The 20,864-nt window shown below is 44.6% G+C and overlaps 1 protein-coding gene across 1 annotated transcript in view; it reads right to left on the reverse strand.

The window, feature by feature from the left end:
* Positions 1–15,994: 15,994 nt before the first annotated feature.
* The window catches only part of HUNK (hormonally up-regulated Neu-associated kinase), a 102,784-nt gene continuing 97,914 nt past the window's right edge, over positions 15,995–20,864 (reverse strand). Inside the window, exon 11 of the mRNA XM_019730265.2 lies at positions 15,995–19,368. Within this exon, the coding sequence (XP_019585824.2) occupies positions 18,710–19,368 (659 nt within the window). The 3' untranslated portion in view covers positions 15,995–18,709. The remainder of the gene's footprint in view (positions 19,369–20,864) is intronic.

Below are 20,864 nucleotides of genomic sequence, written 5' to 3' on the forward strand. Positions count from 1 at the left end.
AAACAATATGGCAGTTCCTAAAAAATAAACTAAACATAGAATTTGCATACGAGCCAGCATTTCCACTACTGAGTATATGCCTAAAAGAAGTGACAGCAGGGTCTTAGGAGATGTCTGTACAGCCATGTTCATAGCAGCATCTTTCATAATAGCCAAGAGGTGGAAGCAACCCAAGTGTCCATCGACAAATGAATGGATAAAGAAACTGGTATGTACGTATATACAATGAACTATCATTCAGCCTTAAAAAGGAAAGAAATTCTGATACATGCTACAACACAGATGAACCTTGAAGACATTATGCTCAGTGAAATAAGCCAATCACAAAAGGTCAAATTCTACACGCTTTCACTTAGAGGAGGTTCCCGGAGTAGTCAAACTCACAGACAGAAAGTAGAAGGGTGATTGACAGGCACTGAGGGGAGGGTGGATCGGGGAGCTGCTGTTTAATGAGCACAGAGCTTCAGTTCTGCAAGAGGAAAAAGTTCTAAAGACGGATGGGAGTGATGATTGCACAACAATATAAATGCACTTAATGCCACTGCACTGTACACGTAGAAATAAAGTGGTAAATTTTATGTTATGTGTATTTTACCACAATTAAAAAAGAAAAGATATTATCACTGGGGAATCTGGGGGAAAGGAACATGGAAACTCTCTAGTTTTGTAACTTATCTGAGCCTAAAATTATTTCAAAATAAAAAGTTAAAAAAATAATAAATGAACAAGCTACAGAAAGGGTAAAAACATATTTATAAATTTAAAATATATTTATAAATATATTTCTATATATTTATATATAGAAAAAATTACAAATGTTTTTAGGTCATGGATTTTGGGAGAAACATTTTTTTCCCTTTGTTCTAGACTTGCTCAAATACAACTGTATTATTACAATTCGGAAAAAAAACTTTACTTTGATGAAATCCTCTGTTATTTTTCTATTCATACATAGGAACATGTCTCCTGTGATAGCCAAAGGGCAAAACAGAGTCTTGTTTTAAGATCTCCAGCAACTCACACAAAATGTATTGATGAAGAAATATTTATGGTTTTATAAATCTACTTATTTGTTGATGCAAATGCATTTTCATTGGGTGACTCACCATCACCATCCCTCTGATTAGTGGTGAGATGAAAACCAGGCAGACCACCTCCTGAAAAGGACACAAAGGCATCAGTCACTGCCAAGCTAACGACAGGGGGCTCCGTTCTGAACAGGAAAGAATATCATTGCTGCAAACAGATGAGTGTCATTGTCACTGGCAATCAGGAAGCTTTTCTATGAATTTCAGTCACAATGTGAGGGCTCTGATGTCTTTCATCAGAATCCTCCACCTCTTTTCACCCTCTTCTTCCATCACTACCCACACCACAAACTGCAGAGAAAGCTTTTCTAGAAAGGAAAAGTCAGTTTGGGAAAGTTTGAGCAAAAACTCTCATCTCCCAGCTGACTGGCTGTTCCGAGTTTAATAGTGTCCCCCCCAAAAAAGAAAATATTTCGGAGTGCTAACCCTGAGTATGTGACCTCAGCATGTGACCTTATTTGGAGAGAGGGTCTCTACATTCATAATCAACTCCGGAGGAGGTCATTGGGGGGGTTTAATTCAGTATGACTGCTGTCCTTATAGAAAGGAGAAATTTGGATACAGAGATAGATATACACAGAGGGCAGATGATGTGAAGACACGGGAGAAGATGGCCAGCTACAAGCCAAGGACCTCCTGAGACCACCAAAAACTAGGAGAGAGGCCGGGAACAGAGTCTCCCTCATAGCCCACAGAAGGAACTAAACCTGTCACAACCTTGATCTCGAACGTATAGTCTCCAGAACTGGGAGACAATCTGTTTCTGTTGTTTAAGCTGCCCAGCCTGGGGTACTTTGTTACGGCAGCCCTAGCCCTAATACACTGGCCTCGTTGTATCTGCCAAGCCAGCTGCTTTCACGACAAGCTAGTGTCAGGCCACTGAAGGGAAGGTTCTGCTTTTGGATTCAGCCATTGTTAGTTTAAACACTCCTTCCCAGACTCAAATCTGAAATGGCTCTTTTCCCATCTGTACCTCAAAGACACAGTTTGTCATCTGGGTTCTTCCAGCCCTTTTGCCTTAACTATTGTTCAAGTTTGGTGGGTTGCTCATCAACAAACTGGCTCTTAACACTAGCACTCCCCCAGGCCCCCTCCCCCAAATCTGTCTGGAACAGGGACCTGAAGACATTTAGGACCCAAGACACCAGCCACACCGGGAGCCCGAAGAGGACACGTGACCTTGTAGTAACTTTTCCAAACAGCCGGTTACACGGCCTCATAATTCCCAGGTCAGTGGGGTGACTGGGCACCACCCCAGATCAGGGCGCCAGGTTCCCTCCCTGGGAGATGAGGATGGTGGCCCCAGCCCCACAGCTCGTGGCTTGGCCAAGAATCAAGGAAATTCACAGCCCACACACCACAGTGGGGAAGGTGGTTGGTGGTTCCAAATGAGATCATGGGCTCCAACTCTGTGTGGTTTGGCAACATGAAAAACCGGCAATACTAACATCTCCAAACCTCAAACCTGCCCTATGTTTAGAGGAAGAACCTTCAGAGAGCCTTCCCCACCTGGATTCAGCAGGGCTACCCAGACGGTGGAGCCCAGACCGGCAGCTCCTGGAAAGTGATACATGTTGCTTCTCTGTGCTTGAGGGGCAGAGAGTACAAGGGAAGTAAACAGTTTGACATGCCCTTTCCTTTCCAAACTAGCCAAATTCTTGGGGGATCTCAGTACACATCCCATCCAGCCCAAGGTCGGATCTTAAAACCAGGATGAGATCTCTGTACATTCGATCATTCTACAAAGGTTTGCTGGGCACGTATGCTCCAGGCACAGCTGGCACTGGCAACACAAGATAAGAAAAATATGACTCCTCTGCTTGAAGAGCATGCAGTTGGGGATAGGAAGGGCAAGACAGATGCAGAAATAGACAATTATAAATAAACTCAACAAGTGAAGTGGTCAGGCTATACATAAATAGCTATGGGAGAATCAGGGAGGGGCACTGTGGTTGACTGAATGGTGCGCTCCCACAAAAGGTACCCACATCCTAACCGCCAGAACCTACCAGTGTTACTTTTTGTGGCAAAAGGAACTGTGCAGATATGATTAAATTAAGGGTCTTGCCATGGGGAGAGCATCTTGGATTATCCATGTGGCCCCAATTGAACCACAAATGTTCTTATAAGAGGGAGGGAGAAAGGAGGATCAGATTCAGGAAAAGGAGGTGTGATGACGGAAGCAGAACTGGGAGTGATGCACCTTGAAGTGGCCACAAGCTGAGGAATACAGGCAGCCACTCAAATCCGAAGTCAGGGAAACAGTCTCGCTTTGGCGCCTCCAGAAGAAACCAGCCTGACAACACCTTAATTTTAACCCCACAGAGATTCACTTCAGACTCTGACCTCCAGAGAAGTAAGAGAATAAATATGAGTTGTTTAAACCAGTTAAGTTTGTGGTAACTTGGTACAGCAGCAATAGGAAGCTAATACGGGCATATGGCAACCCACTCCAGGAGGGTAGGAGTGGGGACAGTGATGTCTCCTGGAGGAGGGGCTATCTGACATGGTCTTACAAAATGGGCAGGAAAAGTGGGAGAGAGCGGCGCAGTAGAGCAGATGTGGAGGGGGAACAATGAGCTGCTGAGCATGGCTTATACACAAAGTCCTAGACAAGAAATGGTGAGAGCTGAGCCTGGAAGATGGCGGGGGCCAGATTGCCCAGAGTCTAAGGAGTGCGGATTTTAGCCTATGGCTATTTTAGGACCATGGAAGGGCCTTAAGAAGGGACAAAGGATGGATTTCAGGAGACCAATTAGATGGTTGTTGCAATAGGCTTGACCAGAGATAAAGGCTGGCATATAGGCTATTGAAGGAAAGGGGCTTCACTGCAGGGATGGAAAACACAAGACCCTGAGGTGGGTTGAATGTGGGAGCTGAAGGAAAAGAAGAAGCAAGCGTGACAGCCAGGATTCTGGCCTGGGGGCCTCAGGGCAGAAGAAAACAGAGAATAGAGAAATGAGATCAGATTTAAAGGGAAACTGTTAAGTTTGGCTTTGCACATGTTAGCTATGAGATAGCTGAGAGATTTCCAACTATAAATTGGACACCCACATCTGAAGTTCAAGGAGACACAGATGTGAACAGCCTTGGCTTGTAGGCGGGAGTTGGACAATGAGTGAAAGTGCTCTGGCTGTGGATGGGAGACGGACAGGCCAACAATTAGAGAGAGGGAGGGAAGAGGAAATCCTGAGGGAGGTCAGCAAAGAAGAGTCAAAATTAAGAGGAGAATTCCAGAATTGGGATTGCCAAGAGTTTCTACAAGGAAAGTGTCTTAGTCAGCTATGGGCTGACAACAAAATAGACTAAGTCATCACTTAACATTGTCAACAGGGTCTTGGAACTGTGGCAGAATGACGTATCATGAAACCAACTTTACCATAGGCTAATTGATATGAACAAGAGTTAGTTCCTACGGCATCTCTCATCGATGTCTTAATGAAACGACATGGAATGAAATGTTATTGAAGGGCCTGCTATGCCAAAAATTAAGTGGTTCAAACAACAGAAATTTAATTTCTCGCTGTTCTGGAGGTTGGAAATCCCAGATCAAGGTGTTGGTGGGTTTGGTTTCTCCTGAGGCCTCTCTCCTTGACTTTAGATGGCTGTCTTCTCATTGTGTCCTCACATGGTCTGTCCTCTGTGTCCTGTTAGAGTCCACCCTTATGCCTTCATTTACCCTAATTGCCTCCTTAAAGACCCTATCTCCAAATATAGTTACATTGGGAATGAGGGCTTCAACATATGAATTTGTTGGTGGTGGGGACACTATTCAGTCTATAACAGAGACAGCCCAGTGAAATAAATGAAAAATGCCCATTATATTTGACAATGAGGAAGTTCCTGGAGAACAACTTCAATGAAATGGTGGCAGAAGCCGGAATGAGGTGGTACAAGCATGGAGAAACAGCATGGAGAAACGGAGGCATCCAATGTGAGGACACCTTCAGTAAGTTTGGAGTTTTGAATAAGAAGAAGGAAGAGAACAGAGTCAAGTTGGAATTGGTGTGGGTCAAAGTAAGGCAATTGGAGTGGCTTCTTGTCATTTATGGGGCTCTACAGAATAAAGCTCTGGGGGTTCCTCCTAGCCTAATGACATATGGTTCTTCTCAGGACAGTGTATTAGCCAGGGTTCTCCAGAGAAACAGAATACATATATACACACACATACATATATATGTATACATATATGTATTATATATGTGTGTGTGTGTGTGTGTGTGTGTGTGTGTGTATATATATATATATATATATAATATGGAGAGAGATTGATTGATTTATTATGAGGAATTGGCTCATAGGATTATGGAAGCTGAGACATCCCACAGTCTGTCATCTGCAACCTAGAGACCCAAGAAAACCCTGTCTGAGACTGAAGACCTGAAACAGGGAGCCTGTGATATAAATTCCAGTCTGAAAGCAGTAGAAGATGAGATGAGATGTCCCAGCTCAAACAGTGAGGCAGGAGAAAAGGGGAGAACTTCTCCTTCCTCAGCCTTCTGTTCTCTTCAAGCCTTCAACAGATTGGGTGGTGCCTGCTTGCACTGGGGAGGGCCATCTGCTTTACTGAGCCCACCAATTCAAATGCTAATCTTATCTAACATCCTCACAGACACACCAGAAATAATGTTTCATCGGGGAAATCTGCAGCTAGTCAAGTTTACACATAAAATTAACCGTCAGAGACAGGATAAACATTTTCGTCTTTGCACTACGAATATGTGTCCATCCACTGAAGTGGATTTCTGTGTACCCAAAGGGGTGGCCTTACAGAAATCAAAGACTGATCTTAAAAGGGACTTGCTACAACCTGTCTTTGCCTGGTGGCAGCAGGACTCCCATATTAAGTAGGCAAGTCTGTGCCAGAGGGTAGAAGAAGATGTGCGTATGGCTTCCTGCCTGAGTCAAAACGATAGTGATAAGAGTAAAAAATCTCATGTTTTGTATAAAGTAAAATAATGGGCAAGCTAGACATTTGACATATTAAAAAGAAGTATTTGGAGAAAAAACCAAGAACAGATGGCAAAGAAGAGAGTTTTTGAATTGTCAGGGAAGGTTTAAGAGAGGAAGGAGATGGTTCAGCAACGTAGCACAAAGGAGTTGCCTTGTCACTCACAAGAGCAAAGGAAATGCTGAGAGGTCAGCATGTTGGACAATTAATCGTGAGCATGATGACCAGAGCGTTACATTCAGATGGAAGAGGACTTGAACACCACGAGAATTTTTGTGGAAACTTGCCAAGGATTTTGAATGATGAAGTTAAAACTAAAAAGCCTTGACATTTGCTCTGGTTTTTCAAGGGGGGTTTGAAAAAATAAAGCACATATGTTCTTAGGAAAAACAGTAACTGATCATGGAACATAATGTTTCTATTATAATCCAGAAGCAAAGCGTCAACGTTTGTGGTGGCAAGCTTCAACGTCCCTAAGACTTAGGAAAAATACCCATGTTGAAATGAAAAGTGAAGCAAGTGCTCATTCGTTGCTTCAACATCAGTGACATTGTTCATACTCAATTCATGCCACAAAAGCAGAGCGTTGATCATTTTTTAATGCATAAATACGAAAGTGATTGGAGAATGTTAAATACTTTTTAAAAAGAACTCTGGCTATGATTTGCTTCTCAACCACGCTTTGGCTCACTACTTACTTTCTGTTGCAGTTTTCGATGAAAAATGTTAATTACCAATGTATTTCACCAGATACAATTCAAAATGACTTTTGATTGTTAAAATAGTTTTAAAATCCACTCAAAAAGAAATTGGATTTGCCACTCTTGGTGGCATTCACAAGAAAGTAGTGAACCAGGGCTCTTTGGAGAAATGGCTGGTTCTGGAACTGGGGCAGTGAAAATACAAGCTGAGGCAGGAGCATCTTGGAGAGCCAGAAAGTAAGGAACCGCTCAAAAAACAAAGAGAAGGAAACATGTCAAAGGGACATAGGAACCAAACTGAAAGAGCTCCCAAAGGCCAAAGCTGGAACAATTTGAGCAGCAAAATAATGTAGTTTTAATTATAACCTAAAATATAGGATAGATATCATGGGTCAATACTGATATAAATAAGGGATAGAATAAATAGATAAATAAATAGGGGAAAAGAGACACATCTTTCTTAAAGAAGAATTTCAAATAATGTAATACTCGCTCCTCTGGGAGAGGGGGAGTTTGATTCCCCACTCCTCTCACTCTCCCACTAGGGTGAGCTAGACTTAGTCACTGACTTCCAAAGACTAGAGAAAGGGGAAAACAGGCACTTGACAGTGGAGAAACCTGAAAAACTCTGGCCAGGTGCTCAAGGTTAGTATCATCTATAATGTTCTGTGGCTACTATGTACCCCCTCACATGATGTGATGAAAAGGGCACTTCACCTTTGTGGCATTGTTTATAAAACCCACAATCCCAGTCTAATCATGAGGACATCAACAGACAAACACAGGTTAGGGAACTTTCCACAGGACACCTGGCCAGTATGCCTGAAGACTCTCAAGGTCAGGAAAAACCACAAAGGCCTAAGAAACTGCCACAGACCAGAGGAGACTGGGAAGACGTGACAATTAAATACAACGGGATGCCCGGGATTGGATCCCAGAATGGAAAGAGGACGTTAATGGGAAAACTGCTGATATCCAAATAAAGTCTGGGGGTTAGCTAATAGTAACACATCAACGTTAATTTCTTAGTTGTGACAAATGTACCCTGGGAATATAAGATGTCAATAATGGGGAACTGGGTGAGGGGTATATGGAACTATCTTTGCAACTTTTCTGTAAATCGAAAATCTTTCCAAAATAAAAAGTCTTTTTAAAAAAAGAATATGATAAATGCCAAGAGCAATATCAAAACAGAATTCCACAAAGCATTTTGAAAAATGGCAGCAACGCTGAAATATGACTTCAGTCTCTCAAGGGGCTGAACTCAACTCTGTTTTTGTTTTATTTCGGTGAACAATCTGTTCTCTAGAGAGTGAGGCAACTTATCCATAGCACTTCCATGCAGATCAAGGCTGAGCATGAGCCCCTCGGCTTGGTACAACAGCGTGACACAACCACCACGCCGTAGCTGATGCTTCCATATACTCCCTCTGTACCAGGTTGTTCTAAGCATCTTGCTCGTGTTAACTAATTTACCCAAAATTCCTATTTTGCAGATGGTTCTAGATTTAATGTGTCTTACACTGCACCATGCTAAATGGCAAGAGTGAAATGAGAGTGGTGTTCATGCCTCTCATGTGGGGTTTGTACTGACGGCCCTTGCTAGCCCTTCATCTTTGGAGGGTGGAACTAATAGGAGTTTTGAATGGACTAGATGTGGGAGGTAGAGGAGAGTGTGGTCCAGGGTGAGGCTTGGTTTGGGGTGGAGTCTGTGATGTCTTCACCACAAAAGGGAGTACAGGAGAAGCTGGTCTGGGGACCGAGATTGTTCTGGATACACTGAATTCAGTGTGGACCTTCTCTGGAGTTTGATAAACATACCTGAAGCTCCAGAGAATATTCTGTTCTGAAAATATAGTTTGGAGGCCAAAAATATGCTGATGATTCCATGGATTTTAGAGGGAATCACAGGTCACATCAAGACTTCATAACCTGCTGTTCAAAGCATTCCTACACTTAAGCTCTACACTGCTCATTTGTCCCTCTCCCTAGTTCCTTTGTGGCAGTCAAGGTAAGGAGGTGACCAGAGCATCAATGTGGCCCTAGTGTCTGCCTTCCTTGCGGTGAGACTGCCAATCACTCCACATAGTCAGATCTGGATTCCTCTCCTCCCTGCCTCTAAGCATCTCAAAGTTCCCACCCAAAGGGTCACTTCCTATTCTGGACATCTTAAGACTTCACAGGGTTGACTCCCCCATCATGACCAAGGCCCATGGCAAGTTCAGACTTGCCAGGCTTCCGATAGACAAAGAGGGCCCTTAACCAGTATAGTAGGTTGAATAGTGTCTCCCCTAAAATTAAAAAATGTGATCTGATTTGGGAATGGAAGTATTGTAGATATAATTAGTTAAGATGAGGTCACACTGGATTAGGGAGGACCCTAACTCCAAAGGCTGGTGTCTTTATAAGAAGACCATGTGAAGACACATAGGAAGGAAGGCCACGTGAAGGTGGAGGCAGATAGTGGCGTGATGAGTCTATAGCCAAACAATGCCAAGGATTGCCAAGAACTACCAAAAGCTGGAAGAGGCAAAGAAGGATCTTCCCCAGAGCTTTCAGATAGAGCATGGCCCTGATGACACCTTACTTTCAAACTTCTTGTCTCCAGCAATGTGAGAGAATACATTTCTGTTGTTTGAAGCCACCAAGTTTGTGGTAATTTGTTACAGCAGCCACAGGAAACTAACACAACCAGACAAATGGGGTGAGAAGACATCCTACCACCCCTGTGAGATGCTAAATATACAAATGGACAGTGGCCAGACCATATGTGACAGCAGAACTCCGACCCTCAACCTCTGCAGTAACCTGCAAAGCCAAACCACAACCTCTGTAGCAATTGGTCCAGACCATCAGGACTTGGTCAGTAACTGCCAACTTCCTCAGTTTTGCCCCCACTTCCAACTCACAACCAACCAGAAAAAGCCAAATATGCTCCCCAAACCAATCACGTAAGATGTCCTATTTCCATGAGCCTGCCTCCAGCTTCCCCATGCCAATAGCCTCCAGTCAGCACACGCCTGAGCATTCCCTTTCTTCCACTATAAAGCTTTCCCATTTCTCTGCCTGCTGTTGAGTCTCTGTCAAACACAACTGATGGTCCTGACTCCCTTGCTACAGCAAGCCCTATAAACAGCTTCTGTGTGTTCTCGTTGGATGATCTTCATTATTTCCACACCTGGGGTTTGTTGGTGGGTTAATCTGCTAGAGCTGCCATAAAAAAAAATGCCACGGATGAGGGGGTGAAACAACAGACATTTAATTTCTCATAGTTCTGGAGGCTGAAAGTCCAAGATCAAGGTGCTGGCAGGTTTGGTTTTTTACCGCGGCCTCTCTCCTTGGCTTGCGGATGGCTACCTTCTTGATGTGTCCTTACATGGTCTTTTCTCTGTGCGTACACATCCTTGGTATCTCTCTCTGTGATCAAATTTCCTTCTCTTATAAGGATTGGATTAGCGCCCACTCTAATGGCCTCGTTTTATCTTCATAATCTCTTTGAAGGCTCTATATCCAAATACAGTCACAGCCAGAGATATTAAGGGTTAGGGCTTTAATATGTAGATGGGGGGGGACACAGTTCAACCCCCAACAGTGGGGAAGAGACTAGGTCAACTTGGGTGAGACAGTGTGTGAATGCCGTCTTGATTAGCCATATATCTCCCTTGTAAAAAGGCATTATCTAACTGTTTATAGCTTTTACATGATTTATGTGCAACATAGCTGGAAGTTTAGGTGACAAGACATAAAAATGAGGATAACAGAGTATTTCAGAGCCGGTATTAGGTCACAGAGAAGAGTTTGGGCTTCAGTACTGGCATAATAAACGGCTGTGCAGGTGGAGTAGATAGGACAGGTAACTGTCCCAGTTTCTCTCATAGTTGCCTCATCTTCTTGCCAAATCTCTATAAGGTCACCAAAGGGAAGTCATCAAGTAAACATACATTTGATAAATGGAGACAATGACTTCACCACACAACCCAGGTCCACGATTACTTGTTTCCAGGGGTAACGAACAAATCTATGGTAGGAGAAGACAGTGGTCTGGTTGCCCTCTGTGATGGGTGTTGGTCCCTAAAGTTATAGCTCTATTTGTTTCCCAAGCCCTCCATTTCTCTGTTAATAATGCATTTGAAGTTTTATACTCTGAAGTAGGAGAGCATTTTCCTTTCCCTTAAGTGCTTTCGGCCATCCACTAACCTAAATTATCTAGTTCCTCTCGACATTGACTCTCAACCCTATTCATTCATCAGTCCACCCACCCTCCATCCATCCACCCACCCACTAATCCATCCACTCACCCACCCATCCATTCTTCCACCCACCCACTCATCCATCCACCCACTTATCCATCCAACCATCAATCTGCCCATCCATCCATCCATCCATCCATCCATCCATCCATCCATCCATGTATTTAGATCATGGGCATAAATACAAAGATGAGTAAGACAGCATCCCAGAGCCCTGGAAAACATAGGAATGTGTTAACAATTATCACACAGTGTACTCAATGCTGCAGTATACACACTAGGAGTACCCAGAGGGCAGTAATTATGCTTGGGAAGGTGAAGAGAATACTTACACATAGTTTCTTCCTTCAAACACTCATTTTTTACATTATGATCATCACCATGTCCACCATCTCTGTGGCCTAAAATTTGCAAAGGGCAGTGAGTAGATCCCAGACATCATGACCCTCCTAAGCATCCCCAGGCCCCAAGATATGAGTTCTTCAATGCATTGTTCCTCCATTCTGGTCTCAGCTATGCATCAGTTATAAATGAAGAAAGTTGATGCTTATCTCTGCTTCTTAAAATTATAAAATTATCCCTGAAATGTCCTGAAGTGGAGAAGACAATGAGGGTTGGAATCACAAGTCTCATACTGATTTTGTATCTGAATACATGACATGTTAGTTTTAAATAAAAGTGTTGTTGTTTTAATTAGCAGTGAGTAATAAAAACTCTGTTGCAAGAAGCTGCTTCATGATTATTCTGAGAATCTGTGTTTCTTGGCGCTCTTTGTGAACTGCCCCAAACTCCCGAGGGACTGAGTGTAGGGCTGGGTGAACCCCAAGATGCCCGTGATTCCCTGATTTGGACCCAAATGCTGTGAAAGTGAGAATGGCTCATATAATTGAAGTAGCCGTGGTGGGAAGGACTCTGAATGGGCTCTTCAAAGCTCTCTGACACAGGGGAGGGAACGCTTGTCCAACCTGTGGTGACACCGCGTCACTCGGGTGTAACGGTGATGACTCGTCTACAAGGCATCATCCAGCCTCACATCTGCTCTAGGTTTTAGACTTGTTTGCTAAGACCTTGAGTAAGCTCTCGCTTTTTATAAGCAAGTAAGAGCCCATCTTTGAGAGGCCATTCACAAAGAGAAGGGGGAAACGGCTTGGATGGAAAATGATTTGTGTACCAGGGCTGCATCCTGTTCTGTGCAGAGGAAGGCAGGGATGAACTTGAGAGTGGGGACTAAAGGGCAGCGGCAGACTTGTGACCAGGACAGCTCTCCTGAAGCGTGGCCATGCCTGTGGATCGCAACCACCCCTGGAAATCAACCAACAGCCATACAGGAAGGAGCTGCAAAGAGAAAGGCCCAAGTCTCTCCCCACCTCCAAATTCCCTTTGGATAAAGCCTTTCACCAGACTAACCCTAACCAGCTCATTACTGTGTCCCCCAAGGATTCTTTCTGAGAGAAAGAAGCCCAGATATCACAAAAGGAGTTCTTAATCGTCCTTTCAGGTGCTGAGTTCTAAAATAAACATTTGCAGTGCGTGACTGTAGAAGTCCTTGTTGTGTGACCTGGACAAGCTACCTAAACCTAGCTGTAAAATGGACAACGTGACCACTTCACAGCGTTCTTGGGAGGATTACTGCAGGACCTTAGCAAACTACAGCTTGAGGGCCAGTGTCGGCTATGGCTTGATCTTGTAAACCCACCAGATAAGAACGGTTGTCACAGTTTTAAAGGGTTGTGAAAAACAAAAACAAAACTGAAAACACAAAGAAGTATAATATATATGACACTGCACGGTAGTCCACTAAGTGTAAAATAGTTACTCTTGGCCTTTTACAGAAAAAGTTTTAAAAGAAGAAATATACTTGAAAGTAACTGACACAGGGCCTACTTCACAGGGGACACTTGGAAAAAGTGGAATTTCACTCCCAAAAAGGACAACTTTCTGGGAGTAATTTAGTTATAAGAAAGGAGTAAATGGGATTCAGCAAATGAGACAAAATTTGTAAGGTTTGTGGAATATATCAATATTCTATTTGGCCTCCCTCCATGTTGGTCTGCTAGGGCTGCCATAACAAAACACCACCCACTGAGTGGCTTAAACAACAGAAATTTGTTTCTCACAGTTGTGGTGGTGGCTGGACATCCAAGATCAAGGTATCAGCAGGTCTGGTTTTTCCTGAGATCTCTTTCCTTGGCTTGTAGATGGCTGCCTTCTCGTTGTGTCTTCACCTGGTCTTTCCTCTATCTGGTGTCCCTCTGTGTGTCCAAATTTCCTCTTCTTATAAAAACATCAATCAGATTGGATTACAGCCCACCCTAATGGTGGTCTTATTTTATTTATAATAACTTACCTCTGTAAATGTCCTATCTCCAAACAGAGCCACATTCTGAGGTATTGGGGGTTAGGGCTCCAATATGAATTTTGGAGGAATACAACTCAGTCCATTAATACCCTCTTAAATTAAATATTAATAATTAACAATGCTTATCCCCTTATTTAGAACAAATAATCCTTACACACTAAGAGGTGCCATAGTTGTATAACAACGTGAAAAGCCAGTCCAATTTTAGGGGACCTTTAAATGGTAGGCATCTATGTCTTCCGTGTGGAAACATTAACTGCACCCCAAATATCCACATGTTCCCCTACATTTCTCAGCCTTTTGCTCATAGGCAGGATCTTAGGACTAGTTTCAGCCCTCATCAAGCACACAAAGACTAGTGGAAAACTCTTCAGCTCGCCTTCCCTCTGCTTAAGCAGCCAGAGAGGCTTCATTTTGAGAGAATGGAGCCATAAGCTGGAAGCAGCCTGGATCCCTGAGTCACCACATGGATGACAGCTGCTCTAGAGTCCTAACCACACAAAAATTTGTGTAAGAAATAATCCTTTATTGGGCAAGTCACAGAGATTTGGGGTTTAATTTGTTATCATAGCAAAGCATAATCTAACACGCTGGTTACCAAAGAAGAGATGAACACAGATGAAGGAGTCCTGGAAAGCATTCTTGTCTCACACCTGTCATGAACTCGCTGCCTAACTGTGGACGTGAAGCCTGGCTCCTGACACAGGCTTGTATCCTGCCCTTCTCCAGCTGATTGTGGTAACAAGGCCTAGAGAGAATAAATTTTTGTCATTCCTGAGGGCTTATAAAATATCAGCCAGAGACTTTCCTTTCAAAATAACTTATGGGCCATCTTCTGTGCTGAAAACATATTATGTAACTAACTCAGGCTCTTAAGGCAAAGACATTTTTTTAAACCTGGAATAACACAGCTCTGTGGCATTGTCCTCTCGGTAATGTACTATTGGTTAATTTGACATCACTTAGCTCCAGTTGATGCCTGAGTTTGTGCCATAGCAAGCTACTTTACACTCCAAGAGCTAGTTCCACAAAATATCTCCTTATCCACACACTCTCAGATGTGGGTATACCTGTGGAAGGGGATTGCAAAGGCTGAAAACCTCCCCACCCTTCCCTCACCTCCAACCCCTTGGTGCCACTGACATCAGGTTCTGGAGATAAATGTGTGTTCTGAAAACAGGTCCACAAAAAAGAAGTATGGATATATATATATATATATATATATATATATATATATATATATATATATCCCATTTGTCTTTGAAAACAGATGTCTGTAAAGTTCCCTTGACAAAAAAGCTGCCACAAATAATACACTCATTTACTACTCAGGAAATACACTCCTTTCATTGAAAAGTGATGACATTAAATTGAACCAGCTCCCAGTACTGCTCTGAATTATTCCTACAGTGCCTGTAGCACACAGAGGGTCCTACAAAGAAAACAAATACAAAAATGAAGGGGCTTCCAGACACCCCTTCCCCTAAAAATATCAGTTTTGCATTCTCTCTGAATTTGTCTTACTTTATGACATGGCTAGGTATATATTAAAAAAAAAAGTTTTATGGATTTAATCTAATAAAACCCAATAGGCTTTTTATAGCTAGAGTAGATAACAAGACTGTTTGGGGGTTGCTGCTTTCTTGGGATATCTGCTGAGAAGGAAATAGTCTTTCTCTAGCTTTAAGAGTCAATGGTGGGTGGTGGAAAGAGTGTGATGCTCAGAATCTCAAGCTATACAATTTGGGAATGACTTAAAAATGTATAGTTGGTCCATGTAGGGACCTCAAAAATACCTGCTATAACGACAGCTTGATCTGCTATTGACTGTCCCCTCCATCCATGGCAGCCACACTCTGATTTTTCTGTGTTCTTTGAGGGTAGCTCTGCACCCCAGACCTGCCCCAGGGCTAGCTCATTTAAGGACCATGGGGAGTCCTTAAACCATATGAGGCCCCAGCTTTCTCTTCTTCAAAAAAGCTGGGGTTGTACAAGACCATCTCCAGTCCCTTTCTGATCTAAAATGTTCTGATTACTAAAAGAAACATCATCAAAACTAGATACTTAGTCCTGCTCCCCCCACCCCCAGTCCATTAAACTTCAGAGCTTATTGTAGGGGCTCTCACTTTCTACCATGCCACCCTCTGAGCTACACTGTACAGGGGACACATGGGTTATAGCAAGATGGTATATACAAAAAGCTTTCTGTGAACAGTTATGAATGAAGTCAGTACTGGGACAATCCAAACAGCCATTGTAGACCCCCCTCCCATTCCACCTCATCACCCCTCTTCTCTCTCCCTCCCAAGGCCTAAAACAAGGACAAAACCTAGAGGTAATCCTCACAGATGTCATTCTTCTTTGCCATTTTCAGAGTCTTCACAGGAAATGCCGAATTGCCCCCCTCAAAAAGAAAAACGCTGACTCATCTTGAACTGCCGTTTGCCATATATCAGTCACATAGACTTCTGTAGACATACCTGTTACAGGTGAAATGAAGCAGGAATCCTGGAGCAGAAAATGCCCTCAAACACCCAACAACTTGATTCCCATTTGCATTCTGTCATTTCTTTATGTAGAAGATGGTACAACTAATTGCAATGTACTCGATGTTTTAAGACGTATCAGCAAATAAATGAAGCAGCCAGAGTGAGGGAAAAGTGTATTTCACAGTCATTATAAAAGTACATACATTTAATAATGGTCACATAAATACAGTCCTTACTTATGACCAAATTGTACAAATAAAGTTGACTTTTCCTCCTGGACTTCACACGAAAACAGTTCAATCATTTCCATCAGTAACTACAGGCTGACTGAGATCACAGGTGCAGACTAATGAGAGACAGTTATGGGTCAAAGAGACAACACGCTTTATACTTACCAAAGGGAGAGTCAAGTTTTCCATATAAATATAATAAAATAATAAAGAATTTAACATTTCTTCTTTCATTCGATTTCATAGATTTGTCAGGTGCTCACACAAAAAATACAGTTCACCCCCCATCCTCACTCCCTCTCACCTCTCACTGGGTTCAGAATAAACCTGAGTTCACAGTTCAAGTTACCAATGGTGACCTGGTCAGTTAGTTGTATGAAAGTCTACAGCTGTTCTTGAAGCATTTGAGGAACAGGAAACATGTCCCAATGAGATAACAGTGACACAGAAACGCTCACGTTCTCAAGGAAAGTCAAATACAAGAAAGAGACATTAAGGGCTACAAGTTCACAAGGCACGGGTACACAGCCTGGGAACCTGCACGGCGGGACACCTGCAGCTGGAAACCATCTTCAAAAAAGGTTTCTTCATTGATCCAAAACCAAATGTGTTCATGTCAAACAGACAGAGGGTCTCTTTCAGATGCTTCTTTTCTCTTCTCGGATTAAAAAACTCTTTTCAATGGAAAGTTCCAGAACTCAGTCTGGAGCCATACAAAGAAATCACACCAACAGCTAGGAGCCTGACTCCCTCCTAACAAGGCCTAGAGCCAAGGCAATCCCATCAAGGGGGAAGCAGCAGCTCCAGGTGTTGTCACGGTCGGCCAAGACTGGCCATCGCAGTGGCTTTGGGGTTAGCCAAACATTTGCTCTCTCTTTGCTCGGTCAGAGATGTGTGGGGCAGAGGGAGGTCTCTACTGGTAAATGAGCAAAGACGAAGAAGCATTCCACCACTCTCTGGCATGGGCTGGCTGCCACGGAAATGAAGGCGGGCTCTGCAGTTCTCAAGGTCCGTGGCCTGTTTCAGTGAGCTGAGGGGACTAGCCCTGGGGTGGCCAAAGCAGTGGTTTCTGTCATACCTGCTCTAGTCAACAGTTGAAGACTCCACACCATGGTGTAATCTGTCTCCTGAATTATCTGCTCTCCAACCTGTGCCAATTCTTCTTCTTTTCCCAATTCTGCTCATGACCGAGCAGTCCCCAGCAAGTGCCAGGGCCCAGGCCCCACATGGAGACACCCCCCTGGCAGGCTCCAGCTAGACACAGTCAGACAACACTGCGTTCCACAAAACGCACACAGGGACGGCAGGGACACAGAACCGGAGATGCATCTTTGGTTCGATCCTTGGTGAAAGGTGTGAAAACAGAACGTGGACTCCAAGCCTGTTTGAGGAAGCCTGCTTTCCTCAAAGAAGACACAGTACTATATTTTGAACACGATCCCTGGCAGGCAAGCCTGCTCATATGTCACAGCAAACTAGCTGAGCTCTAAACCACACTTGTTTCATGGCCAGCTTAAAGGTAACTTGCCTTCCAGATGCATCCAAATTCAACCTTAACCATTTTCTCTCCTTCTGAATAACTAACTGAAACTATGTCCTATGCCTTCTGGAAGGATCAGGGCTATGTTGATACAATGGCACAAATGCAGGGCCATCAGTCACCGTAGGCCACAAGCCACAAAACACCACCTGGGTGAGTTTTCATGCCCTCCATGCTTATCCTTTCGTGAAAATATGAGTTTGGTGGAACCACTTCTCATCGCTCCATCAGGTTTTTAAAAATCATGTTACTTCGATTTAATGACATCACATAAAGAAAAATCATCTTTGGAGGAGATAATTTAACCATTAGCAAGTTTCAACCAAAAAAAAAAAAAAGAAAAAACTGTCAAAATCTTCTTTCAGGTTTTTACATCGAATATTGGAACATTTAAAAAATAATAAAGGTATTTTCCTAATTTAAAAAAAAGATCTAGTTCAGAAATGAGTGCCCCCTTTGGTCTTTTCCTTTCACTGGGGTCCCCATTGTTTGGACCAGTCTTTGCCCAGCTGTCCCTTTCTGCCCAGAGGGGGCAGTATTGGTGGCAGAGGTTCCTGCCCTCTTCCTCTGAGGTTCCTGGGGCCTGGTGCTCTAGGTATGCACCTCTACGAAAGGCAGGGAAACCGTGGTCTGGAGGAACTGCTTTGTGACACTGCCATCAGTCCCCCATGTGACTCTGGCTGATGGCTGAAAAGAGAATGATCCACTGAGAGGCACAAGCAGAGCACACAGTGAAAAAAGATCTGGTAACAGTCTAATCTGAGTCACCCAGAGGCCGATGCATGGTGTTCACCCCTGAGTCCAGCTGAGGGAGGTGGGTGGAGGGCCAGTGAGTATGTGGGAGGAAGGAGGACGTGAACGATTACCAGCGGCACCCGTAGACAACCCTCCTAGGGAATCCCAGCATCTCCGGGGGTCCCTACACAGGACTGGGCAGTGCAGGCTTTGGGTCTGTGGATTTCACCTGTTCCACAGCTGGGACACTGCATGGCCATGAAGGATACTCCACGAGAGGCCTTGGAATCTTCCCACCCTGACCGACATGTGGAGCTGTTCCACTGCTTTCCTTAGAAAGACCCGCGGTCCCACTGCTGGCCCAGGTTAACACTGGCCTTTGACGCCATCAGCCATGTCAAAGGAGAGGCTCACGGGGGTCAGGGGCTGCAGCGGTGGCATGCTTGCCTCCAGGGGCCTGTCTGCAGAGGGCTGCTGGCTCTGATGCCGCTTCCTCAGCATCTGTCCGATGCCCATCATGGGGAACCTGCCTCGGCTTGTCACACAGTTCGGGCTCCCCAGGGGTCGCGTGGTGCCGTTGCCGGAAACCAGAGGTGGGGAACACACGCCCTCCTGTTTTAGGGGGCAGTTCTTATCTTCATGAGCAAAGGAGACCAGAGTGGGATGCAAAGGAGTTTGGAGAGGTGATGGGCTTCCGGGCAGCAGGACCGGGGAGAGCGTCCGCTCACCGGGTTTCCCGCGAGCCAAGCCCCCGGGGGAGTTTAGAATCCTGTAGTGATGGGACGGGGAGAGCAGTTCTGTCTGGTCATCGTGATCGACAGACTCGAAGGAGCGGACCATATCCAGCATCAGAGGGTCTTCCTTGGGGGGGATGCTGGTGCTCCCAGGCCCCTGCTGAGGGGGCTCCGGTTTCTTGACAATTCTGGGGGTCCTGGGAGGTGGGACAGGGATGAACTCCATGGAAGAAGAAGCCACACAATTGGAGTCTGAGGTTTTACGGAAAATATTGCGGCAGCCAAAGGAATCTGCACACCAAGAAAGAAAAAAGGAAATCATGAAGACAGCCACATACACAGTGGGCACGGCCCTTCCCCCGCCTGCTCTGGCCTCCAGGCGGACTGAGACAGTGTGCTACATGGGGAGGTCAGGAGGAACCAAGAAGGAAAGACCTCAGCATCCGGCTCTCCCCACAGGGACCAGATGGTCTTTCTAGAATGGAGGGGACAGAAGGCTGGTGACAGGAGGTCTCCTGGGTTCTGGTTTGCCTCGTGGCACCAGTTTAACATCTGCTCTCCTTTCCGTTGCTTAAAATTCTGGACACTGCCAAAGAGCCTTTGAATAAAAAAGGTACATGGCTCAACAGAAGGACAAAACTGCTGGAAGGACACTGACCAAGCCCAGCTCACTGAGGACCTGTGAGGTTTGGAAGGAGCAGCTCCCTCAAGACTTTTTAAAAATTGGGGTAAAAAATACATACCATAAATTTATCATTTTAACCATTTTTTAAGTGTACAGTTCAACCCTGCTAAGTACATTCACTTACCTTAAAAACTCTTCTTGCAAATCTTGAAACCAAACTCTTCTTGCAAATCTAAAACTCGGTACCCACTACACAATAACTCCCTGTTGCCCCTCCTCCAGCCCCAGGCAGCCACAATTCTACTTTCTGTTTCTGAATTTGACTAGGATAGGCACCTCATGTACGTGGCATCTACAGTATTTGTCCTTTTGTGTCTGGCTTGTTTCACCTGCATAATGTCTTCAAGGTCTATCCTAGGTGTAGCCCGTACCAGAATTCCCTTCCTTTTGAAGGTTCCCTTATGACTTCTGACCTGACGGAAGCCTCATCCAATTCTGAATGGGGGTGAAACACTCTTCATCTCTGTATTTCAGGCCATGAGCCAATCCCCAAGGTTTCCATCTCAAGTTGGCACAGACTGGAATCCAGGCTTGCAGACTGTGCCAGAAAAAAAAGGGGAAACCCCCACCCATTTGGAGCTGAGAGAAATCACGCCAAGTTCCTGTGAAACAAGCTCTGTCTGAACTTCCTTTTTCTACCATCACATTTCATAAGCCCCCATCAAGGCCCAGCAGCAGGAAAGCAAGCTGTTGCCCACCGGAAGCGATTTTGGGAACACCCGAGAGCCCTGGGAATCCTCTTCACTTTCTGTAAATACATACACAGATGCCAAAGAAAATCTCCTCCTCAGGCCAGCACAGGTGCCTGAGACTCACAGGCAGACAGAAGTAAATTTCATGTAGGGCTAATGTCTCCAGTATCCCAGCTGGCATGTGAGCAGCCCCTCCCCTTCCTGAGATGGCTGCGTGCCCCCAGCTTGGAGCCCAGCTTCTCCGTCTGCCCAATCCTGCTTCCTTCACTTCCCAGAGGTATAGATCCTGTGAAGATGCCTCCCCCAGTGCCCTACTGATCTCCCTGCCCCCAGGGCATGGACCCGGACACTTCTGCATCACCCCAGCAAAGGGTGTGGTCATCCACACGACCCCGTGAGTTCATCTGCTC

The sequence above is a fragment of the Rhinolophus sinicus genome, linkage group LG01 (assembly GCF_036562045.2).
Source record: "Rhinolophus sinicus isolate RSC01 linkage group LG01, ASM3656204v1, whole genome shotgun sequence".
In the NCBI taxonomy this organism is placed as follows: Eukaryota; Metazoa; Chordata; class Mammalia; order Chiroptera; family Rhinolophidae; genus Rhinolophus; species Rhinolophus sinicus.